Source organism: Spermophilus citellus (genome assembly GCF_964194105.1).
Source record: "Spermophilus citellus genome assembly, chromosome: 2".
NCBI lineage: Eukaryota > Metazoa > Chordata > Mammalia > Rodentia > Sciuridae > Spermophilus > Spermophilus citellus.
The window spans coordinates 249,194,871-249,218,778 of record NC_138183.1 but is presented as its reverse complement, the minus strand read 5'-3'; the positions used below and the strand labels follow the sequence as shown (position 1 = coordinate 249,218,778).

The window sequence follows — 23,908 nt, the reverse complement described above, 5'->3', positions numbered from 1 at the left end:
CATGAGGGCTTCAAAGCACTTGGGGTGGCTGGAGCTTGCAGTAAAGTAGGAGACTGGGCTGGAGGACGCATGAATTCAGGTGAAGGGGAAGTTGAGGCTGCAGGAAAGACAGTTGAATGGGTGCTGCCTTCCAGGAGAGAGGGCTAGCGAAGGAAGACCAGAGAGGGAAATCTCTTGCTGGAGAGAAGGGAGCCTGCACCGGTGTCCTAACATAAGGGCCAGTGTCCCAACACAATGGCCAGTGCTTTTCAGATCTGGCTTCCCAACTGCCTACTGAAGAAGCAGGAGAGGTGCCTCCGATCTCCCTTCCCAGGCCTGCCACCACTGCAGCTCAAGGCAGAGAATGCTGGGTCCTGTCACTAAGTGGTCATGGCCTGACTGGGCACCTTGGCTCACTTGCCCCATAAACGGGAGAAGGTTCATCTGTCAGCAGTGAGGTAACGACTGGAAAGCCCAAACTTTTCAGTGAGACCCAGTGTGTGTAAGCTTATGGCTCTAGGCCTAGGATGCACTGTTGCACCCTAGGAACACTGTTGTTCAATTAATGGCAGCAACAAAAGTTTTGCTTCAGGGGGCCCTGGCTGTTTGTACTTTTGGTCTGAGAGCAAGAGTATAGCAAACTAGATGAAAGCCATCTTCCATTATAAGTGTCTTCTTAAAAAACTTTTTTTTTTTTTTTTTTGCAGTACTGGGGTTTGACCCAGGGATGCCCCTGGGTGACACTCCCAGTCCTTTTTCATTCAGTAAGCTGTGGAAGCTGACCTCCTAACTTGGGAACCCCTTGCCTTAGTCTCCTGAGCTGTGCCACCATACCCAGCTTAAAAACACTTTTGCATGTTAATTCATCTTTTCAGAGCCCGTAGGAAGATAGCGTGAATACACTAGTTTCCAAGGGAAGAGAATGGTCCAGAGAAGGGCCAGCTCAGCCCTGGCCAGGGCAGCTGGCAGACCTGGGTTCTGGGCTTTCTGACCTCTGTGACAGGAACATGACAATAGCACTCTTTGGGCTGGGGATGTGGCTCAAGCGGTAGCGCGCTCGCCTGGCATGCGTGCGGCCCGGGTTCGATCCTCAGCACCACATACCAACAAAGATGTTGTGTCCGCCGAGAACTAAAAAAATAAATATTAAAAAAAATTAAAAAAAAAAAAACAATAGCACTCTTTGGTGAAGATTAGCTCATGTGCTGGTGGAAGCCCTCAGGAACTAGAACTACCAATTAACAGGTGGTGCTGGGGAGGAAGGGGGCCACTTTTAGGCCTTACAAGAGAATGCTGGTTATTCTGAAGGAGGCAGGAAGCCAAGTCTGCAGCTTTCCACCTCTGAATTCACTCAACAAGGGCAGGGAAGAAAGGAGGGCTACAAGAAGAATGCATATCTCGTCCACTCCCATCAAACTCTAAAGGGCAGCTCTAATTGGCAACAGGCATGGTGACTTAAATCCAGCCATGAAGGAAAAACCCACCCAGAACACCTCCAATCAGAACCGGGCTGGGCAGCAGGGGGTAATTGCTAACTGTACTGTTGCCCATTTTAGTCCCTGATAACCACCAAGGACAAAGAACCCCACAGGAATAAGGGGGTCTCTACCAAGTCTTGAAAACAGAAGTAAAATCAGAAATTAGCAAATAATCAATACCACTCAAAGCACTTAGAACAATGCCTGCGAGTATCAACTACTCAAGATGGTAATTCTATATACTCTCCTGACTCGGTAGGTTTCCAGAAGATACAGTCTGGAAGGCTTTAACTGGAACTTGCCACAAATACTCTGCATTTCTAAAAAGAGATGCATCTTCTCAAACTGGCCCAAGAGAGTTCTTTGGTCAAAGGTCAAGTTCTAGTCATCTCCTCCATGGCTCAGACATGGACTTGAGTTTCTTAACAGAGCCAGAAAAGGTTCCAGCGGCTCAATTGCTTTATCCCTTCCATAAAAGGCCACTTCACTTGCCTCAGATAAAAAGCACTTTATTTTTATTTTTTAAAAATATTTTTTAGATGTTGGTGGACTTCTATTTTATTCGTTTATTTATCTGTGGTGCTGAGAATTGAACCCAGTGCCTCATACATGCTAGGCAAGTGCTCTACCACTGAGCCTCAACTTGAGCCCCTAAAAAGCACTTTAAACATACACATCCCACCCCAGGAAAAGACAAGAGCACACCTCGGCTCCCCAGGTACCAAGCGTTAGCAATTCTGCTAGGACTTTCTAGATATACAGACCTAGAAGCTGTGTAAATCAGCAGTCACAGTAGGAAATGTGTTTCAGACACATGAATGTGCAGTGGACCAGAACAAGTGCACCTCATACACTTACTAAAGCTCAGGCTGCCACTTCAGCTGTGAGAGGAGGAAGCGTGTGTGCATGCAGGGGGCGCGGCAGGGAGTGATGGTGGTAGTGAAAACCCAACCTGGGACTTGCCAGCTGTCCTTCACACAACATAACAGGCTCACTGTTTGGGGGAGAGGGGATTTGGGGTTTTGGATTTTGTCTCCCATGAACTAGCAGGCATCTGTCTCAGAGGCAGTTTCTTGAGACAGCTGCATGTCCTAGGCCCCTGGAGAGAGTCAAAGAATAGAAGAGAGATAAATGAGATGCCCAAACTAAGAATTCAGGAAAACAAAACCTAGAAGGAATGAAACCCTCATCTTCCCACAGTTTAAAGTCCTGCTTCGTGGACGCTCACTTTTCACGTGTGGTCCTCACTAAGGAATCACACCCTCCTGTTTCCGTTCCTTGGCAGACCCAGGCTTGTCTGGCATCGCCCCCTTTAACCTGAGAGCTCTACTCTGTCAAGTGGCTACGGTATCTAACGCTGATGCTGGTTACCCTGTGAAGAGATAACCAGTCATATGAACTGGGCTGACACGTTCCGCTGCACTTGTTTATAGGCAAGAAGATTAAAACAACCTGTTAAAGGAGGGGAGGGGGCAAACCTTGTGCACAGGACAGCATTGGGAACAGAGCAGAGAGGCCTCCTGCCAAGAAATCTTTTGCTCAAATATAAAGTAGAAATCACTCACTAAATGCCAAACCAGCTCCCTATGCCAAATACCACTTATGATCAAGTGACCTTGAGGCACTGCTTAATTTTTCCAATGTTCTTTGTATGAAAGGTTTATGTTTGGGGGCTTGGGTGTGAGGGGAGACTAAGGGAAATGGGCAACAGAGAGCCCCTAAAAAGCCCTAAATTCAAGGAATAGCAAAGCAATACCTTCCTGGCCTACCAAGACATACATGTACAGGGCTTAAAAAGAAAGGACATTTTGTCTTTTTTGTAGTGCTGGGGGCCTCACATGTGCTAGACATATGTTTTACCACAAGCTACAGCCTCAGGAGAAAGAGGGGTTCATTTTGGTACTAGGGATTGAACCTAGGGGCGCTTAATCACTGAGCCACATCCCCAGCCCTTTATTTTTTTTTATTTTTATTTTTTTTGAGACAGGGTCTCACTAAATTACTTAGAACCTAAGTTGCTGAGGCTGGCTCTGAACTTGCGATCCTCCTGCCTCAGACTCCCAAATCACTGGGAATGTTTTGATTGTATGTTTGGATAGAGAAAGAGTTCAGTTCTGAGATATCTAAACTCCTGACCAATAGCGAAACTACCAAAACAATATTTTCCATGACCATTTCTTGCCTGAGCGAACTTCAGAACTGGTTTTTGTTTGTTGCATACTAGGCCAGTGCTCTACCACTGAGCCACAGCCTCTCTCCCATGTCAGAACTGGGAAGGAAAAAACTGCCTTTAGGTCCAGCTCCAGGGCAGAGAGGGTTAAGCAGCAGGTCAACCTGACAATGACAGCCAAAGACACAGGAGGGATGAGTAAAAGGCACCAGCACCTGAGTCTTGGCTCTAACAGCTAAGCCTACAGAAGCCGGCCTTTGGCTCTGTGAAATCAGACTCTCTCCCTTGCTCCTCTGTAAAACCATTTGTCACAGCCTCCCCACTCAGCAAGCCTGGCTGCTACCACTGCCTTAGGCACTCCAGCCTCAGAGCAAGAGGATGTCCCGTGGGGAGCCAGAGAATGGCTGAAGGCTGTGGTGCTGCCCCTCCTCTAACCAGCTGAAGGGGAACCTGGGCTCCCTCTCCAGCTACTGCTTTTCTAACCTTCTACCCACAATCCTGTTGAGAGGAAGATGAATCCATGCTAAATAAACTAAAGGAGGTAAGTCAGGAATGAAAGTTCCCAGCTTAGGAACTAAAGAACCTAGCTTTGCTGGGGTGGTGATGGGGGCGCTGCAAGGAATTCCAAGAATACACTTCCCATATCACCCACCCACTCAGCTCTCCTAAAGATCAGGGGTAGGCCTTGGGCAGGCCTGGCAGACACCTGGCTGGGTCACCATCTCCCCTAAGGATCCCTTGCCTCCACTAATATCAAAATGAGTCCATACCTGCCACGTAGGGCAAGCCTCTGTGGCTCTCATAATGTGCACACAGAGTTGGTAATGAACTTCAGCGTCCACATACTCACACATCCATTAATCTTCCTCCAGATCGCTGTTGTCATGCAGAGCAGTGAGGCAGGCTGAGTCCCCACTCAGAGCTGGTCACTCCAGTTTGCCTGGCAGCATGGGGGTAGGGGGAGGAGGAGGAAGGGAGATTATGATTCTCTACTTTCAAGCCCCGCCTCTAAAGCCCAGGAGGGAAGCAGCTGGATTTCACTGCAGGAGCTCCAATCTCTGGCCACTACAGAGCCAACCAGCTGCATAAGGAAAACTCTGGGGAATGTGCACATCAAACAAGCTGGCGAAAGGAGGGGGAACCAACTGGGGTAGAAGAGGTTGGTTTCCTGCCAAGAACTCTGAATGGTACTATCATAACTAGAACACAACAGGAGAAGGGCAGGTGTATGGTCTCTGGGAAAGGCAAAAAGGGAAACAGTTTAAAAAAAAAAGACTAGCATGGAACAGGATTCATCCCTGGTGGGAGAGAGACAGTCCATGCAGCCAGAAGTAAAATGCGGTCCTGTGAAGCTTCTCCCAGCCGGACAGTCACATTCTAACCTTAGGTCAATTTCACATGCTTTGCTGCTATGCCCTGACCCCTGCAGTGTGGAGCACGGTCATTTCAACAATCCTAGCAGTTAAGGTCTGTTATTCAGAGCACTTGTGCCACTGACTGCCAATGACAGGAGATCAGGACTCTCACGGGCTGTGTTGTGCAATTCAGTCTGTGGCCAGGGGCAGAGCAGAAGCCAGAGATGATGGCTTCCCACAGGGAGGGGAGGGTGCCTCTCTTGCCAGCACAGAGTCCAAGGCTGCCACAGAGAGGTGCTGTTTAGCGAGACAAATGTTCTTCAGGAGTGGTGGCCATGAAGTACTTCTTCTTTCTTACCAACTGCTACCATGGGCCTCCTTCACAGGCTGCCTGAGAAGCTTGCAGAACCTCCAGTGGCAGAAAAGTTCTGTGAGTCACTCCCCCGTGAGAAAAGGGAAAGCAGTTCTGACCCCTGGGCTTGATACAGCCCCAGTGTCCCAGGCCAACCCTGCTGCAAAGCCAAATCCACAGCCATACGTCCCCTGCCAGGACACCTGCACAGAAAAACCAGTCCTTCTTACTCTACAACACGGCACTACTGCAGTGGAGGGTACACCAAGCCTCCTCTACGCAGGGCACCCAGCCCTGGGAACAGGAAGCAATGGTTTTATATACAAAGTACGTCTTTACCAAACAAAACAAAACAAAACAAAAAAAACCTCTCCACATCACAACTGTTCATATGCCTACCTATGTGTGTGTGTAAAACTGATTCTGCTCTAGACCCACAGGTTCCTCGACTGTCTCTACAATGGCACTGTGACCTGGCTGCTATCTTTTCTGCCTGCAGCTGGGTTCCAGACATTTGTCTTTGAATGTAGAATGTTCTCACAGACCTCCAGGTCTTTGCTGTAGCCTCCCACCTTCTGGGACCATCCACTCCCTTTTCTCTTCCTGGTAAGCCTCTCTGTAGATCTTTTTTTTTTTTTTTTTTTTTTTTTTTTTTTTTTTGTGGTGCTGAGGATTGAACCCTGTGCATGTGAGGCTCTTTTCTTAATATTTATTTTTTAGTTGTAGTTGGACACAATACCTTTATTTATCTACTTTTATGTGGTGCTGAGGATTGAGCGAACACTCTACTGCTGAGCCACAACCCCCACCCAGATCTCACTTTCTCCAGGAAGCTTTCCCAGCTCCACCCAACCATCCACCCAGCTCAGTTCATGGGTCTCTAGTGTGCCCCTCCAAGTGATCTCCCACTCAGGACGCCACTACTGCTCAGTGGCCTTCCTGACATTTGGTGGCTATGTGGCTCACCATTCAACAAGACTGACCACAACCTCAGGGAAATTTCCAAGACTCAATTTTTTCTCTGTCATTGTGCTCAAATTCAGTGCCTGGCACCTCAGTCTCTCCAGAAATGCATCCCTAAGACATGCTGGAAGGTCATAGGGCCAGGGTTTTCCTGCTTTGTTCATAGAGGCTTCTCGCCCAGTAGTTCTTGATACAGCCCTGCTCCATGTGACCCCTTCAGTGTGAGCTAGGGCTAGAATGCTGGGTATCCTCTGTCTTAAATCCATTCCCTAGGGTTTTCTGGGGCCACAATCTCTGGCAGGATTTCAGAGCTCATCTCTGGTGTGTGCAGCTGGGGCCTGCTGTTCTTCCAGCTGTCCCTTCCCAGTTTGCTTCTCCATGAGGCCTACAGGTAGTCCCCACCCAGGCCATCTAAGCAACACAACTGCCTCTGAAGTGTGGGTAATGGGGGCATAGTGCCAAGGGACCCAAGGGAGATCTATTCTAGACCTAGCTCTACCCAAACAAGTTATGTAACCTTGAACAAGTCATCTACCCTCTTGGGACCTGTTTCCACACTGAGAACATGGGGACTAAGACAAGCTGTAAGGGTCTGTCCTGTGTGGATGCGAGGGCTCTCAGTACCTCTGGGCTCACAAGCCTTCCAGTCCTGTCCCCAAGACCACAGCAGGAAGTGAGCATGGGCTGCAAGTCCTGAAAACCACTTCCTGACCTTGGCTTACGTCAAGTCAACCTGCCTAAAAGTCTTGCTGCGTAAGTAAACATCACCTAACATATCTTGGACATAGGGCTCCCATACTGGAAAACCTCGCCTAGGGTGAAAATTTTAAAAGATAACCTAAGTGACAACTCCAGAAGTTGCACACCTTGCAAACACACAACCCTAACCTAGGATGCCCTAGGGAAGAACCCCCCAGCCCCAGCTTCAATTACCCCATTTACAAGCTACTGGCCCTTCCCAGCCTCTCTGAACACCAAGAACATGGCCACAAGGTGCTGTGAAAGGAACCATGCCGACACAGTCTAGTTCCCACAGGCCCCAGGGCTCTGCAACCTTCTTATGAGCAGCTGAGTAGGCGCAGCCCCTGGTGGGGTGAGCGGCACACCTAAGGCTGGCACCTGCCCCCACCCGCATGGTTCCCATAGCAGCTCGGTTCCTCAGGGCTCCTGGGTGGGGAGCTACCTGACTGCCACCAGTAGATAATCCGTGAGGAGAAACTGAATTGGCAAAGCCTAGCGAGCAGCAGTTTCAGTCTCTGTGCCCAGCTGGGGGGAGGGGAGGAGACCCAAGCAGACCAGTCTAACAGGTCCTTCTTGCAACTACCCTGCCAGCTGGTGCCTTCTTCATGGGTTCAGAACGGGAGATAGAGAAGTCAGATGGAGCTTTTACACGAAGACCACAGGGACTAAAGAAAGGAGAAAACGGTCATCTTTCTTACTCCTGCCCTACCCAAAATGGTCCTGAAAAACCTCATACCTGACTTCCTCGGAGTTATTTTTTCCCCTTTTCGTCTTTTTTTTTTTTAAATTATTTATTTATTTGTTTATTTTTTTAGATAGGGTCTTGCTAAATTGCTGGGGCTGGCCTCAAACTTGCAATACTGCTGCCTCAGCCTCCTGAGTCACTGGAATTACAGTCATGCACCACTGCACCCAACCTCTCACAGTTCTTGGTCCTCAGAAAAGGAACCAGTCTATATCCACACCACTTTGAATGTGCCTGATCGCGTGTAATCTTGGAAGCTAAGCAGGGCTGGCCTGATTGGTACTTGAATGGGAGAAAAGCAACTATCTCCTGAGACACTTGAAGCACAATCTGGGTCCTCGCCACCACCAGGCGCTGAGTTGGTGTGAAATCAGTTCTTCCTGTGCCATGCTCCCAAGTTTTTCTCCCCTATAAATAACTGCAGCTATTTGACACAGAGCACATGATCTCTCCAACTCTGGACAAAATTCTCAACACTCCGAGTACCTGTTCACCCACCACACAGAGGAAAGGATGAGGCTGGTGACGCAAAAGTCCCAGCATATATGGCCTGAGCATCAAGAGCAAGAATAGAACTCAGGCAGAGCCAAGGGCTTAGCTCTCTGCTTTGGTCCCTATTTCGGGAAGCCAGGCAGGAATTCCTCAGCAAAGGATTTTCTCCTTGTGGTTTCCTCTCTTGATTCTTAATCCAGCAATAGTGTAAACCTTCCCTCTCATCCTCAAAAAGTTGTGGGTATTTTGTTGTTTTGTTTTTCTGGTGCTGGCATGGGTCTTGTGCAAGATAAACAAATGCTCCACCACCGAGCTATATCCCCACTCCAAAAAGGAGTTATTTTTAGTAATTATTGTACCTAAGATACTGATTAAGGCTTTGAGGGCTGGGGTTGTGGCTCAGCGGTACAGCGCTTGCCTAGCATGTGCAAGGCCCTGGCTTCAATCCTCAGCACCACATAAAAATAAATAAATAAAGATATTGTACCCAACTACAACTAAAAAAAAAAAAATTAACATTTAAAAAAAAAAGACTTAAATAACCAAAGAACTGGATAGAGACAGATGTCTGGGTTACAAACTAGTATATATACACTTTCTTGAGGATGGTTATAATGGAGAACACCCATATTACAATTTTTATTTTATTTTATTTTTTGTGGTGCAACAGATCAAACAGCTTGCACTCTACCACCAAGTTACATCTCCAGCCCATTTTTTATTTCTCAAATAATTCACTGAGAGATGACCATGTTCGAAGCACCCTAATAGGCTAAGCACCTAATAGGCTCTTGGGGAAGGAAGTAGGACCAGGAGGAATAATATAGCCCAACCCCTCACAGCTCTTGGTCCATTCAAAGGGGTTGACAATCTAACAGGACAGAGAAGCACAAATCACACAGTCCAGTACAGACAAAGCCAAGAAGTTATGGTTGGCCTAATTACCCAGATTTATTAGTGGTCTGTGGTCTTTGTTATTTTTCAGAGGAACAATGAGCTAAGAGGGATCAGAGCAGAAGATGCCAGGTTTCACTTCCAGTGAGGACTATCAGTTCTGCCAGGATCTGTCCAGACCCTGGGTCGTTAATGAAGGGGGACGCCTATGCACCAAGTGGACCATGTCCCGCAGTACCAGAGTGACGACGACAACAACTCAGGGGACTCCCTGAGGCATGGCTTAGCCTTCCTGACTTTCATCACCATCTGGAAGCTACAGTCAAGCCTACTGTACAAGCAAAGATGATATGAGAACTTCAAAAGCACAAAATAAGAAAGCTGCTCAGGACTCTTCGTCACAGAAATAAAGTCAGAAAAAGCCCCTACAACAGAAACTGAAGCCAGTTATCCTGGCAAAGATTTGGAAGGGATTCCTGAAATTCTGTACCAGAACCCCTATCTCAACACTGGCTGAAAATAGGGAGGCACGTTTGTATATTTTCCCTTTATTACCCAGTTGCTGGGAGTCAAGCCTGGTCCCTATAGTTCAGTTCAATTGACACGAGTTTTAAAATCTTACCCCTATCCTTCAGCCTTCCAGCAGGTTCAGAGCTCTTCAGGAAGAAATAAATACTTGTTCCTGAAGGTAACTGGGAAGAAAGAAAACTGCCTAGACAAACAGAAGATTTTCTGCCATCTCAAAAAAGAAAAGTCAGTTAATTCAGTGCTTGGGGATAAACACTAAGGCCAAGTTTTCTGTGGGGTGAAAAACACAATTCTAAACTAGTTCTTCTCCTGCCTTAAGAATAGAAAAGCTGGGCTGTGGTTGTAGCTCAGCGGTCGAGTGCTTGCCTAGCACATGTGAGGCCCTGGGTTCAATCCTCAGCACCACATAAAGATAAATAAATTAAAGTATTGTGTCCATCTACAACTAATATATATCACATATATATGATATATATATATATATATTTAAACATATATGTTTTTTAAAAAGAATATGAAAATTGGTGAAAGGATGGGTCCAAATCATTGCAGAAAAATAAATAAATAAATCACTTCTTGGAATTAAAAAAAATGCACATGAGCATAAATGGGAATGGGTTTGTTTAAAACCTTTCCTTAGAGAGCAGGTTAGCTACATAAGACTCTTGTGGAGTAGTTTACCATGAAGAATTTTATAGTGTACACATGCTGAATGTGAAGCTGGGAGTTTGGCATCTAAACATTTATTATTCAGAAAAATCCTTACACCACAATCATAATGAAGGTTTAACATCAGTGTTTGACATTTTGTCATTAAGGGATTGGTTTTAACAGTCTAGATTTGGCAGCCTGCCCTATAGGCTGTTTCACAAGCAGTTTCTGTGGTTTCAAGAAGGCAGGGTGTTTGCTTTTCAAACACTATCTTAAAAATATATTTCAGAATAGGGTTCAACCATTCCAAGACAGAAGGAAGGAATGAAAACCAAACCAAATAAAGGAATCTGGTGCTGCCAAACAAAAGGGGGCACACCAGAGGGAGAACAGGGTAGGAAGAGATATTACTCACCACCTGCACCAAAACAGAAGCAGGCCGACTCAGGACTTCTTACTACCAAGTGAGAAATGATGGGGCTGAGGATATAGCTCAGGGTAACGCGTGCTTAGAAAATGCAAGGCTCTGTGTTCCATCCTCAGTATCGCATTAAAAAAGAAATGAGGACACAGAAGTGACATTAACAACATGAGATTAATAAAGGGAATCCCTACACAGATCTTCATCTCTCCAAAGTCAATTTACCTGGCCCAAATCTACGTTTACTCAAAAACACGAAACCAAACAAAATCACCCCAATGGTTCCACATCCACGCAAAGGACTGTCATCTAATCAATTAGCAGCCACTCCTCTCTACCAGCATGCCGTTGGTAATTAAGGTACAATGCTTTCTCCTTGGGAATAGAGTACACAAGGGCAGAGCCCCTGTGGACTAGCCCAACATGCCAGCCTTTTCATTAGGAGGAGAGCCCTGCCACACTCTCTCCAAGGAAGCCGTGGCTGCAACACTGAAGAGCACTTGCGTGTGACTAGCAGCTACCTCTGCTGAGAGAAAAATGTATGTTGAGATGGGAATGTGGGGAGGGGAGAACCACTCATAAGAAAGTCCACAGGCTGTGTGTTCCTCCAAGTCATTCATGTGGACCTTGGCTTTTCTACCAGAGATGAGTTCTAAAGTAATTTAGATATAACAGCCATAATTTTGGAGAAGTGCATTAGCTTTGAGCACGAACAACATATAATCAAACTCCCGCTTCTCTTCCACTAGGGCACCAAGAGGCGTATAAGTGGCAAACTGTTGCTTGACTCTAGGCCTACAGCTCATCCCTTTGCCCTCACCCCAGACTGGCATCTTCAAGGGAAAGGGAAAGTTTAACTCAAAGTTAAACTAGAGTTTAACTAAAACTCTGTAGAAGGACACACAGCATCCACTCCTGGTCTAGAAGGGCCACATGCATAGCTATAAGCGCCAGCTTCAGGAGAGAGACATGAACCAAAAGAGAGACCAAGTAAATGCAAATAGTATGAAGTGGCATATTACACAAGCCACAGGCTAAAGACACATCAGGACGGCCAGAGTTCAACTCCCAGGATTGAAACAGCAAGCCCCAAATGCACACAGATGTCTGACACTACCAGCTATGGTGCTCTGCATTCTAGGTTAAGAGCAAGTAGCACACAGAGGGTTGTAAAGAGAGAACTTGAGTTCATTTCATAGGAACAAAAACACACAGTAAAGAATTACACACAAAAGCTTCTTACTTTTTCTTTGTGGGGGAGAGGATGGGGGTTTAAAAAACCCAAAGAGTTTCATCATTTCATGGGCGCCACTGAGGAGGACAGCCAAATCTAGAAATCCAAACAGTCCTTTCCATGAGGTTCTTACCTGTTGGTTACCAACAGGACTTCCGTTTTACTAAAGGGGTTCTTGAAATTCCAGAAGATGTGAAAAGATAAAGCAGCAAACAAGAAGATGGCTTGAGTTTCCCATGGCTCTTCAGGGTGTACTCAGCAGGTGACCTTAGAGCTGCAGCTACTGCACACACCACTGCTGTCACTTGTGTAAATAGATGAGATGACAGACAGAAACCATTGAGGTCAGAGGGGACTCTAAATCCAATCTATGAGCTGGTTGTGGTGGTGCTGCCTGTAGTCTCAGGACTCAGGAGACTCAGGTAAGAGGATCATTAAGTTTGAGGCCAATTTCAGCAACTTAGCAAGACCCAGTCTAAAAAATAACAAGAGCTGGGGATGAAGCTCAGTGGGAGAGCACCCCTAGATACAATCCCCATTACCCCTCAAAATACGTCTGTGAAACATTCTTTTTTTTTTTTTTTTTGCCCCACACCTAAAGAAGCTAATCCTCAGGGAACTACAGATTCAATATCCTTTATTCACGATGCTTGGGACCAAAACTGTTTTGGATTTGTGTGTGTGTGTGTGTGAGAGAGAGAGAGAGATATTGGAGTTGGGATCCAAGTCTAAACATGAAACTCATTTTTATTTCATATATATCTTATACATACAGTCTAAAGGTAATTTCATAGAAAATTTTTAGTTAACCTGTGTTTTGACTGAAACTGGTGACAAAGAGTCATCTGCAGAGTTTTCCATTTGTATAGTCATGTTGGCACTCAAAAAAGTCTCTGTTTTAGGATGGATGATTTCAGATTTCTGAATTGGGAATGCTCAACTTGTACCTTCTACTGTGAGGATAAAAGTGAAGCCAGGGATGAAGGGCTATCCACAGCCAAAAACACAACACTCACTCAGGGCCACTTGGGTCTTCAGTTTTAAATTGGTGACTCAACATTTCTAACCCCGTTTCCTCATCTGTAAAGTGAGCAAAATAATAAGACCTATTCTCTCAGGAAGAGTAAATGAGTTAATGAATGTAAACCAGTTAAATAAGAGCCTAGGACAGAGAAAGTGCTCAATAAATGAATGGTGGCTATTTTGTGAATAGCTAAAGAAAGACAGCTGCAGAGGCAAGCCATGCCCAAGTGAATGGGAATGGGTGAGGCACTACCTATTCTTCAAGTATTCAATCCACTCCTTTAGGACCAAGTTTCCCAACCACTTGGGACAGAATAATAACCTAAAGGGCCTTCCAGGAGGCACCATTACTGAGTCACTGTCTTAGCTAATAGGAGTACACAAATTTTTGAAAGCAAAAGTCTTTATCTTCTGTACACACCAGTAGTCAGAGAGAAAATAACATATCAAGTTCAATTCTGGAATCAAAATGAAAGCCACGTGTGAATCCGAAAAGAAATATGCTTTGTGTAAAGAATGGAGGGTTGATGGGAAATGGAGCTATAATCCTAGAAGTTTATGTGTAGACTCAGACTAAGAGAAGTTAAACACTTGACTAAACAGTTGTTTTTTAAAAATTATTCCAATGTAATTCTGAGCAAATGATTTGCTTAAAGCTGGTGTTAAGTGATTATTAGAGAAGGCCTTCGGGCTACTATTTGTGGTAGTTGCTTTTAAAAGTCACAGGTGCTATGGAAATTGGGGGACGAATATGTCAAAAGAACAAAGTTGAAACATATAGTTTCTAAACTATATGTCTACTACATTTGGGGGGAACCGGGTACCGGGAATTGAACTCAGAGGCACTCAACCACAGAGCCACATTACCAGCCCTATTTTGTACTTTGTTTAGAGACAGGGTCTCACTGAGTGACTTAGTGTCTTGCTTTTGCTGAGGCTGTCTTGAACGCTCAATCCTCCTGCCTTAGCCTCCCGAGCCACTTGGATTACAGACATGCACCGCTGCGCCTGGCCTTTTTTTTTTTTTTAATTTTTTTTTGGTTGTTGATAGACCTTTATTTTTATTTATTTATATGCGGTGCTGAGAATCAAACCCAGTGCCTCATACATGCCAGGCAAGTGCATTACCACTGAGCTACAGCCACAGCCCCTACGCCTGGCCATTTTTACCTGCCTCTCAAGACTAATCAAGGAAAGAGACCCTGTTACAAACACACCAAATATGCTTACCTGACAAAATACAGAGTACCTGCCTTAGTGTGGGATTTGGCAGGCATGTTTCACTAAGAAGCAGAGGCTAAGAAAGTAAAGTGTGAAGAAGAAGGAAAAAAGTATGGAGGCTCTGTAGCCATCCAAGGAACAGGCTGATGGGTATTCTGGCTTCAATGACTGCAGCCTAGCAGCCTCCAGCTATTGCAGGCACCAAGGTTCTTCAAGGATAGAAGTTATGCAAGCTTTGCAGTTTTCAATTGGAACTGACCAATAGCCAACATACAAAAGAAAAAAAAAAGAAAAAAATACCTACTGTTATAATGAAATTCAAGTAAACCAAATGATCTTTTTAATGGAATATAAAAAAAAAAATCCAATGCTATGCATTCAAAGGAGGAAATGAGCCAACTTTGGTCAAAGTCCCCTGGGTCACTGAGAAACAGCTTCCTCAGCTAGAATGACTACAAACCAAGGCAGCAAGTGCCTTCCTGAGGCTGGGCCAGGACTCTGGAAATTGCAAAACAGAGGCTCATTTATGAGGTCATAGCAAGTCACCAACTAATCAAGGGTAGTGCTGACCAGCCTGATATTTACCTACAGAAGTAGTTCTCATATTTATGTTTACAAACTATTTTTGCAGCAATGGGGACTGATCCCAGGGCCTGGTGCATGCTAGGCAAGCTCTCTGCCATTGAGATACATCCCTAGCCCTTTTCATTTTATTGTGAGACATGATCTCACTAAGTTGCCCAGACTGTCCTTAAACTTGAGATCATCCTGCCTCAGCCTCCTGAGTAGCTAGCATTTACAGGTGTGCCCCTCCACACCCTGCTTAAAATTAAATTGGACAGGGAATCCTAGAACATGAAAAATACAAGAGTGGAAAAACTGATGAAATCTGAGTAAATTATGTATTTTGGTCAACAGTATCATACTAAGACTCATTCTTAGTTTTGATACAGTTCTATGGTTACATAAAATGTTAACATAAGGGGAAGCTGGGTAAAGAATGCATGGAAAGTCTTTGGAGTATTTTTGCAACTCTTGTCAAGTTTAAAATTATCTCAAAGTTTTAGAAAATAAAAATCAGAACCTGGGAGTATAGCTTAGTACTAGAGCATGTATTCTGCATGTGCAAGGACCCAGGTTCAACACCCACCACCTAAAAACAATTTGTTTTTTTCTAAAAGAAACTCAGAAGGTTGATGTTATTTATTCAAAGGAGGAAACAAGTCAACTTTGATCAGAGACCCTCAGGTCACTGGGACTAGCTTCCTCAGTTATAAGAACTGCAATCCAAAGCAGCAAATGCCTTCCACAGGTACAGCCAAGACTAAAGAAGGGCTGGGAATTGCAAAATAAAGGTTTCTTACATTATAGAGAAGCCAACCAATAAACCAGGAAAAATCAGCCCAAATTTAGTCTACAAGTATGATTATTACATGTTTTAGTCTTAAGAACTCTATGCATTCTTAAAAATAAGTGAGTTCCCAAGAAGTTTTGTTTACATGGATTATATCTACCAGAATATATTAGAAATTGAAGTGAAAGTTTTAACTATGTATCAACTCATTTAAAAAAGACATTAATACATTTATTACATATAAACATAAATGAGTTATTTTAATTTAATAAAACTAAATTTTTCAAATCACAACTAAACATATACCAAATGAAATCTGCAAACTGATCTTATTTGTAATCAAAACCACGGGCTGGGGGTAGCTGAGAGGTAGAACACTTGCCTAGAATGTTTTAAGACCCTGTGTTGGGGCTGAGGATGTGGCTCAACTGGTAGCGTGCTCGCCTGGCATGCATGCGGCCCAGGTTCGATCCTCAGCACCACATACCAACAAAGATGTTGTGTCCGCCAAAAACTAAAAAATAAATATTAAAAATTCTCTCTCTCTCTCTAAAAAAAAAAAAGACCCTGGGCTCCATCCTTAACACCACACACATAAAAAAGAAAACACAATGGTACAGAAGAGGAGATGGGAGAGATTGGTTATAATGGGTACAAGACAGCTGGATAGGAGGACTAAGTTCTGGAATATCATGACACAGAAGAGTGATTACAGCTAATAATACTGTATTATATAAATCAAAAAACCTAGAAGGATTTTAAATGTTCCCATCTCAAAGAAATATATTATTTCTTTGTGTACATAGGGTCTTTTAATTATTTTAAGTTTTCTTTCTTTCTTTTACTTGTCGATGGACCTGTATTTTTATTTATATGTGGTGCTGAGAATTGAACCCAGTGCCTCACACATGCTAGGCAAGTGCTCTACCATTGAGCTACAGCCCCAGCCCCAACACAGGGTCTTTCTTTTTTTTTTTTTTTTTTTAAAGAGAGAGTGAGAGTGAGAGTGAGAGTGAGAGACAGAGAGAGAGAGAGAGAGAGAGAGAGAGAGAGAGAGAGAGAGAATTTTTTTTTTAATCTTTATTCTTTAGTTTTCAGCAGGCACAACATCTTTGCTTGTATGTGGTGCTGAGGATCGAACCTGGGCCACATGCATCCCAGGTGAGCGCGCTACCACTTGAGCCACATCCCCAGCCCCAACACAGGGTCTTTCTTGTGAAAATTTCTTTGGTCAGACCATAGATAACCTAATATTCTGAACTGATCATTTCATTCATATTCACATAGATAAATAGATAATGAATACACCTTATATATACACACATATGTTCAAATATCATATTGTACCAAATAAACCCATACATTATCTTTCAATTAAAAAATAAATATTTTTAAAAATCGTAGTGGCAGGGCTAGAGTTGTGGCTCAGTTGTAGAGCGCTTGCCTAGCATGTGTGAGGCACTGCGTTCAATCCTCAACACCATATAAAAATAAATAAATAAAATAAAGGTATTATGTTAATCTATAACTAAAATATATATTAAAAAAACATAGTGGCAGACACACACACACACACACACACACACACACACACATACACACAGCAAACAGCTAACAAATTAATGAAAAAAGAAAAAGAAAAAAAGATGAGCCTAAAAAATAGGGGGGAGAAAAGGAAAATCAGAAGAAAATTAGCTAAGTTTGGTTCAAAGTGCCTTACTTCATAGAGAACCATCTTATGGAGCTGGAAAATTCAAAGGATTGAGTTTTCCTGAGACCCACCAGGGATTACAAAGGGGCTGGGAGCTACAAAACAAGGGCTCCACGAGAAGTTGCAACAAGTGATCCGCCATCAACACCAGGAGGATCTCCTCAAGCTTTCTTTTGGTACTGGGAATTGAACCCAGGGGTACTTTATACCATTGAGCTACATCCCCAGTCTTTTTTGAGAAAGGTTCTCCCTAAGATGCTGAGGCTCTCACTAAGTTGCTGAGGTTGGCCTCAAACTTGCAATCATCCTGCCTCAGCCTCTCAAGTGGCTGGAATTACAGGCATGTACCACCACGCCATGGCAACAAATTGAAATTTGATGAAAGAGTTGCATTGTTTTATATTCCTTTTTTTTTTTTTCTTTAATAGTACTAGGGATTGAACCAGTGCACTTTACCCCTGAGGTACAATCTCCAGGTCTTTTATTTTCTATTTTGAGACAGGGTTTTGCTAAAAATCTTTGACAGATACAAATTTTCTAAAATTCTAATTTTTGCTTGACAATTTAAATTTTATCACTGGCAACAATGAAGGGTTCGGTTTATTCCCTCCCAAGAAAATGTCCAAGCTGCCTGTAGTCCCAGCATTCAGGAGGCCAAGACAAGAGAAGCCCCCTCAGTCCAGAAGTTTAAGAGCAGCCTAGACAACACAGTGAGACCCCATCTCAAAACAGGAAAAAACACTAGATTTTCAAGATTGAATAACTATAGATTGTCCACTGGTTATTATCTCAAGCAAAAAAGATGATCCACATAAGCTCAAAGCCAGCCTCAGCAACAGAGAGGCGCTAAGCAACTCAGTGAGACCCTGTCTCTAAATAAAATATTTATTTATATATGGGGTGTGGCTCAGTGGTAGAGTGCCCGAGTTCAATTCCCGGTACCTGCCTCCCAAAATGACAGTCCATGCAGCTGCTTCAGCTCTGCCACACCGGTGCTTTTCCACTGTACAATGGCACACAGAAGCAATGCTTCAAATTTTACATTTTGCCACCCAGAATATTAAAGGAATCTTTATTAAATAGATGGTATTTAATGAAAATCAATAATGATAGTTCTTCATTCATGATACACTTAAGTGCAAATTGCTTTTCCTCCATCAACTGCAAGTGTGTAATGACCATGACTACAATCACCTGTGGTTTGGTGTCACTACCTCGATTCATGTTATGGCACCAACAGTTTTCTGTGCCATTGCTTTGCACCAACAGTGCAAATGGAAATGAAGTTGTTCCAGGGTAAACTGTGAGATTCACAAAGTCATTCAGGGAGCTGGGTATGATGGCCCATGCCTGTAATCCCAGCCACTCAGAAGACTTGAGGCAGGACAACTTTGAGTTCATGGCCTCAGCAACTTAGACTGTCTCAAGACAAACAAACAAACAAACAAAAAAAAAAAACTAAAAAAGACTGGGATATAGCTTAGTGGAGAGCACTCCTGGGTTTCATCCCCAGGACCAACAAAAAAATAAATAAAAATTAAAAAGGCCAGGCAGGGGCTTGGTTTGTGTAGCTCAGTGGTAAAGCACTTGCATGAGGCAGTGGGTTTAATTCTCAGTACCACGTATAAATAAATAAAAATAAAGGTCCAGCAACAACTTAAAAAAAAAAAAAAAGGCCAGGGCTGGGATTGTGGCAGTAGAGTGCTCACCTAGCACGGGCAGGACCCGGGTTCGATCCTCAGCACCACATAAAAATAAAGGCATTGTGTTGTGTCCATCTACACCTAAAAAATAAATATTAAAAAAAAAAAAAAAAAGGCCAGGCATGGTGGCACGGTCCTGTAATCCCAGAAGCTCAGGAGGCTGAGGCAGGAGCCTTGGCAATTTAGTGAGGCTCTAAACAACTTAGCAAGATCCTGTCTCAAATTTTTATTTTATTTATTTATTTTTTATTTTTTTTGGGGGGGGGAGAGAGAGAATTTTTAATATTTTTATTTTTTAGTTTTCGGTGGACACAACATCTTTGTTTGTATGTGGTGCTGAGGATCGAACCCCGGCCACACGCATGCCAGGCGAGTGCTCTACCGCTTGAGCCACATCCCCATCCCCCAAATTTTAAAAATTTTAAAAGGGCTTGGGGTATGTCTCAATGGTAAAGCACCTCTGGGTTCAATCCCACGTACAAAACAATTTTTTTTCAACACTTTGAATATTTATCAGCACTTGTGTCTGAGCAGTCACATAAAAGAAGTAATTCTTCAAAGAGTAGTAGGTGCTAGTGAGGCAAGTTGAGCCCTATCTATAGATCTGCTCCCGTTAGGTGAAAGTAAAATTCTGTAAACAAGATATTAACCTGGTCTTCATGTTTGTGGCTAATCTTTATTCACCAGGCCCTATAGTATCTGAAGTGCTGTGAATTCTACTGCTTTTCATCCAGTGGGCATTCAGGAGTGTCAACTAAGACTTAGTCTCTCAGCTATTATGTGGGGGACTTCAGCCAAAACAAGGTGATAGCACAACAGTACAGGGCTTCAGTGACTTTTTCAACTCTAGTTTGAAAAGTTGGAAGAAATTCTGTCTTTTAAAGTGTTCATAGTGCTAGGCACTGTGGCACACATTTGTAATCCCAACAGCTAGAGAGGCTGAGACAGGAAGATCACAAGTTCAAGATCAGCCCTGACTCAAAATAAAATATAAAAAGGGCTAGGGATGAGGCTCAGTGGTAAACCATCCCTGGGTTAAATCCCCAGTACCAAAAATAAAACAAAAAAGTGCTCATAGTATGTATCCCCCCTGCCCCCGGGGGGTGGTGTGGTATCGGGGATTAAACTCAGGGGCACTTGACCACGAAGACACATCCCCAGCCCTATTTTGTATTTTATTTAGAGAAGGGTCTCTCTGAATTGCTTAAAGCCTCACTTTTGCTGAGGCTGTCTTTGAACTCACAAACCTCCTGCCTTAACCTCCCCAGATGCTGGGATATCAGGTGTACGCCACTACACCTGCTATGACTCTTTCTCCTTCTAACCAATTCAGGGGGGGAGGGAAGTGGGAAAGGGGAGCAGTCCAGAATTGCCTCACTAAATTGCTGAGGCTGGCTTTGAACTTGTGATCCTTCTGCCTCAGCCTCCTGAGCCACTATCATAGTATGTATTATTAACATTTAATTCCTTTTTGCTTTAAACTCAATGAACTAAGCATGTAATCCCAGTGGCTCTGGAGGCTGAGACAGGAGGATCTCAAGTTCAAAGCCAGCTTTGTCAGCTAAGTGAGGCCCTCAGCAACTTAGGGAGACCCTGTCTCAAAATAAAAATATACAAAGGGATGGGGATGAGACTCAGTAGTTGATCACCCCTGGGTTCAATCCTTGGTATATTAAAAAAAAAAAACAAACAAACAAACAAACAAACAAACCCACTATTAATAATGATCTTGTAAGAATGCTGCAACTTGACTGGCACCATAACATTATACAAAAACATGATACAATAATGCAATTATTAGCATCTAGAAAGGAGGAGACAGCATTCATTATTATTTAATTTTTTTTTTTTTTTTTTGGTACTGGGGATTGAACCTGTGGCAAAGTAAGCACTTTACCACTGAGCTACACCCCCAGTCCTTTCTTTCTTTCTTTTTTTTGGGTATGTGTTGTAGATGGACAGAATGCCTTAATCTTATTTATTTTTATGTGGTACTGAGAATCAAACCCAGTGCCTCACGCATTCCAGGCAAGTGCTCTACCACTTAGCTATAGCCCCAGCCTCTCCTTTCTATTTTTATTGTGAAAAAGGGTCTCAGTAAGTTACTGAGGTCAGCCTCCAACTTGCAATCCTCCTGCCTCAGCCTCCAGAGTCAATGCAATTACAAGAGTACACTACCATACTCAGCCTTTTTTTTAATATATACATAATTATTTTAATATGTTTTTAATGTATAAAAAATGAAGACCAAGTATAAAACAAAACAAAAATCTTATAAAAGTAGTGTATATCAAAGTTATCTTCTAGACTAATACTCGGCCTTTTTAAAATATTCTTATCTGCGGGCTGGGATTGTAGCTCAGTGGTAGAGTGCTAATCTAACATGTGTGAGGCACTGGGTTCAATCCTCAGCACCACATATATAAATAAATAAATAAACAAACGGACAGATCTCCCTTTTTAAAGCTAACAATCCATCCTTAAATATAAGAAAAACATAAATTATTTTCTATTTCAGAATCAAGCCGGGCACGGGGCACATGCCAGTAATCCCAGCAACTTGGGAGGCTGAGACAGGAGGATCGCCAGTTCAAAGCCAGCCTCAGCAACAGCGAGACACTAAGCAACTCATTGAGACCTGACTTTAAATAAAATACAAAATAGGGTTGGGGCTGGGGCTCAGTGGTTGAGTGCCCCTGAGTTCAATTCCTGGTACCAAAAAAAAAAAAGCTATTTCAGAATCAAGCAGAATTGTTTGGTACAGTAGCAAACCCTGTGATCCCAGCAACTTGGGAGGTTGAGGCAGGAAGACCACAAAATTAAGGCCAGCAACAGCAACTCAGTGAGAATTTAAGCTACTTATCAAGACCCTGTCTCAAGATAAAAAATAAAAGACTTGGGGATGTATAAAGCATCCCTGGGTTAAAGCCCCAATACCATAAGACAAAAAACAAAACAAAACAAAAAAAGTTGAATTAAATGCTAAGTTAGAAATAATTTTTTTAAATAAAAGTTTTCAAAAATTTTTACAAGTTTTACAAGTTGTACTTACTTCTTACTGTTTCCTCAAAGGTGCTATGAAAGTGTTGAGATTTCAAAATAATGATTTATTAGACAACAATGAGTTTTATAGAGAAATTATAGCAGGAATAACCAAAGAGAGCCAGTATATGGCTCAGTGGTAGAGTGCCTGCCTAGCATGTTCCAGGCTCTGGGTTCCACCCCAATCACCAACAAGAACAAAGAAAACTAGTAAGAGCACAAGAACCAAGAATAAACTGAGTTCATCACTGAAAAATTCATACACACACCTGAAAATACTATCTTAAAATTTCTAAAAAATAGCCAGCACAGTGGCCCACACCTATATAATCCCAGTGGCTTGGGAGGCTGAGACAGGAGGATCTTGAGTTCAAAGCGAGCCTCAGCAACTCAGCAAGACTCTGTCTCTAAATAAAATATAAAAAGGGCTGGGCTGTGGCTCAGTGGTTTAAGCACCCTTGGATTCAACTCCTGGTACCAAAAAAAAAAAAAATCTAGAAAATACAAGAATACAGGATCTGGGGATGTGGCTCAAGCGGTAGCTCGCTCGCCTGGCATGCGTGCGGCCCGGGTTCGATCCTCAGCACCACATACAAAGATGTTGTGTCTGCTGAAAACTAAAAAATAAATATTAAAAATTCTCTGTCTCTCTAAAAAAAAGAAAAGAAAAGAAAATACAAGAATACAGAATTATATATTTCATTGGCCATTAGTGATGCATGATGTCATCACACATCATTTAACACTTGGAAAACAAGACTGTACAATGGTGAGGGAATGACAGTGAAAAAAGCAAATGCTGTGTTCATGTTATAATGAAAATAATTCTAACTTCATGTGCCACCTGAAAGGGTCTAAGTGTCCCCAAGGACCCCCAGACGACATTTAGACCTAAGTGTCCCCAAGGACCCCCAGACGACATTTAGACCAAATTCAAAACTGTACCATCCAAAATTAACCAGCAACTTCCCAGATATCTTAAGGCAGGGTATAGACCTATGGCATTCCTGACAGGTCAGAGAAAATAGCCCAGAACTGGTTTAGACTGTCACCAGGGAAACTAGGATGCCAGGATCCTGTCCCTAATAAGTTGCCAGGTTGACAAGCCTGGCTTTACTGAGGAAGGTGGCTCCAGAGACCTAAAAAGAACGTATTTTCCAAAGAAGAAAATCATTAATTTTACAGAAATCAGAGGAATAGAAAAAAGAAAGGAGTGGGTAATGCTGGGATCCTATTAGGTATGAAGAAGCTCTCAGGCGATGGAATGCCTCTTGGGGGCCATGCCACAAACAGCACAGAAACAGGTAAGGGAAGGCAGAACAAGTGGATGAAGACCTGAGATGTACTGGAACAGAAAAGGGACGATGAAAGAAGGGAGTCCAGGAACACCAAAGGAGGAAAAAGAAAGGAGGAAGCGCAGCAAGTCAGCAGAGGGGTCCAAAGGCGAAGATACGTGAAAGAAAACGCTTCCTGATGAACTCTGAATGGATGCTGTTACTTTTGTTCCTGGCCACAGCTGCAGTGTGAAAAAACCAAGCAACTTACTCACTGTTCTGACAAGGCATTCCTGCTCCAGAAATGGGAAGAGATGAAGATAAACCAGGAACCCCTAGAGACCATCATCTCAGCCCAAGATCCAAAGTCCACAAACTCATAGAGCATCTGAGAAACCACTGCATCTTTCTGAACTCTGAAAAGGGAGGTAAGGAGACCCTGCCCTTGAAGGCCCTCTGGGCTAGGGAAAGAGGAACCTACAATCATGTGCTGGCAAGTCCCATGTGGTCTCTAAGAGAAACAAAGAGGTTTATCCTGTGGCCAAAGGATCAAAACTGCCCACCAAAAAACAGATGT

General features: G+C 43.4%; 1 protein-coding gene across 9 annotated transcripts in view; it reads right to left on the bottom strand.

Moving 5' to 3' along the window:
* MARK2 (microtubule affinity regulating kinase 2) overlaps nt 1-23,908 on the bottom strand; it is a 61,411-nt gene that overhangs the window by 28,567 nt on the left and 8,936 nt on the right. The window contains exon 1 of one of the 9 annotated variants that reach the window (XM_081281311.1): nt 4,478-4,584. The exons of the other annotated variants lie outside the window; for them this stretch is intronic. Coding sequence (XP_081137437.1) covers nt 4,478-4,513 — 36 coding nt within the window. The 5' untranslated portion in view covers nt 4,514-4,584. Of the gene's footprint in view, nt 1-4,477; nt 4,585-23,908 lie in introns of those variants that run through there. 9 annotated transcript variants of the gene reach the window in all.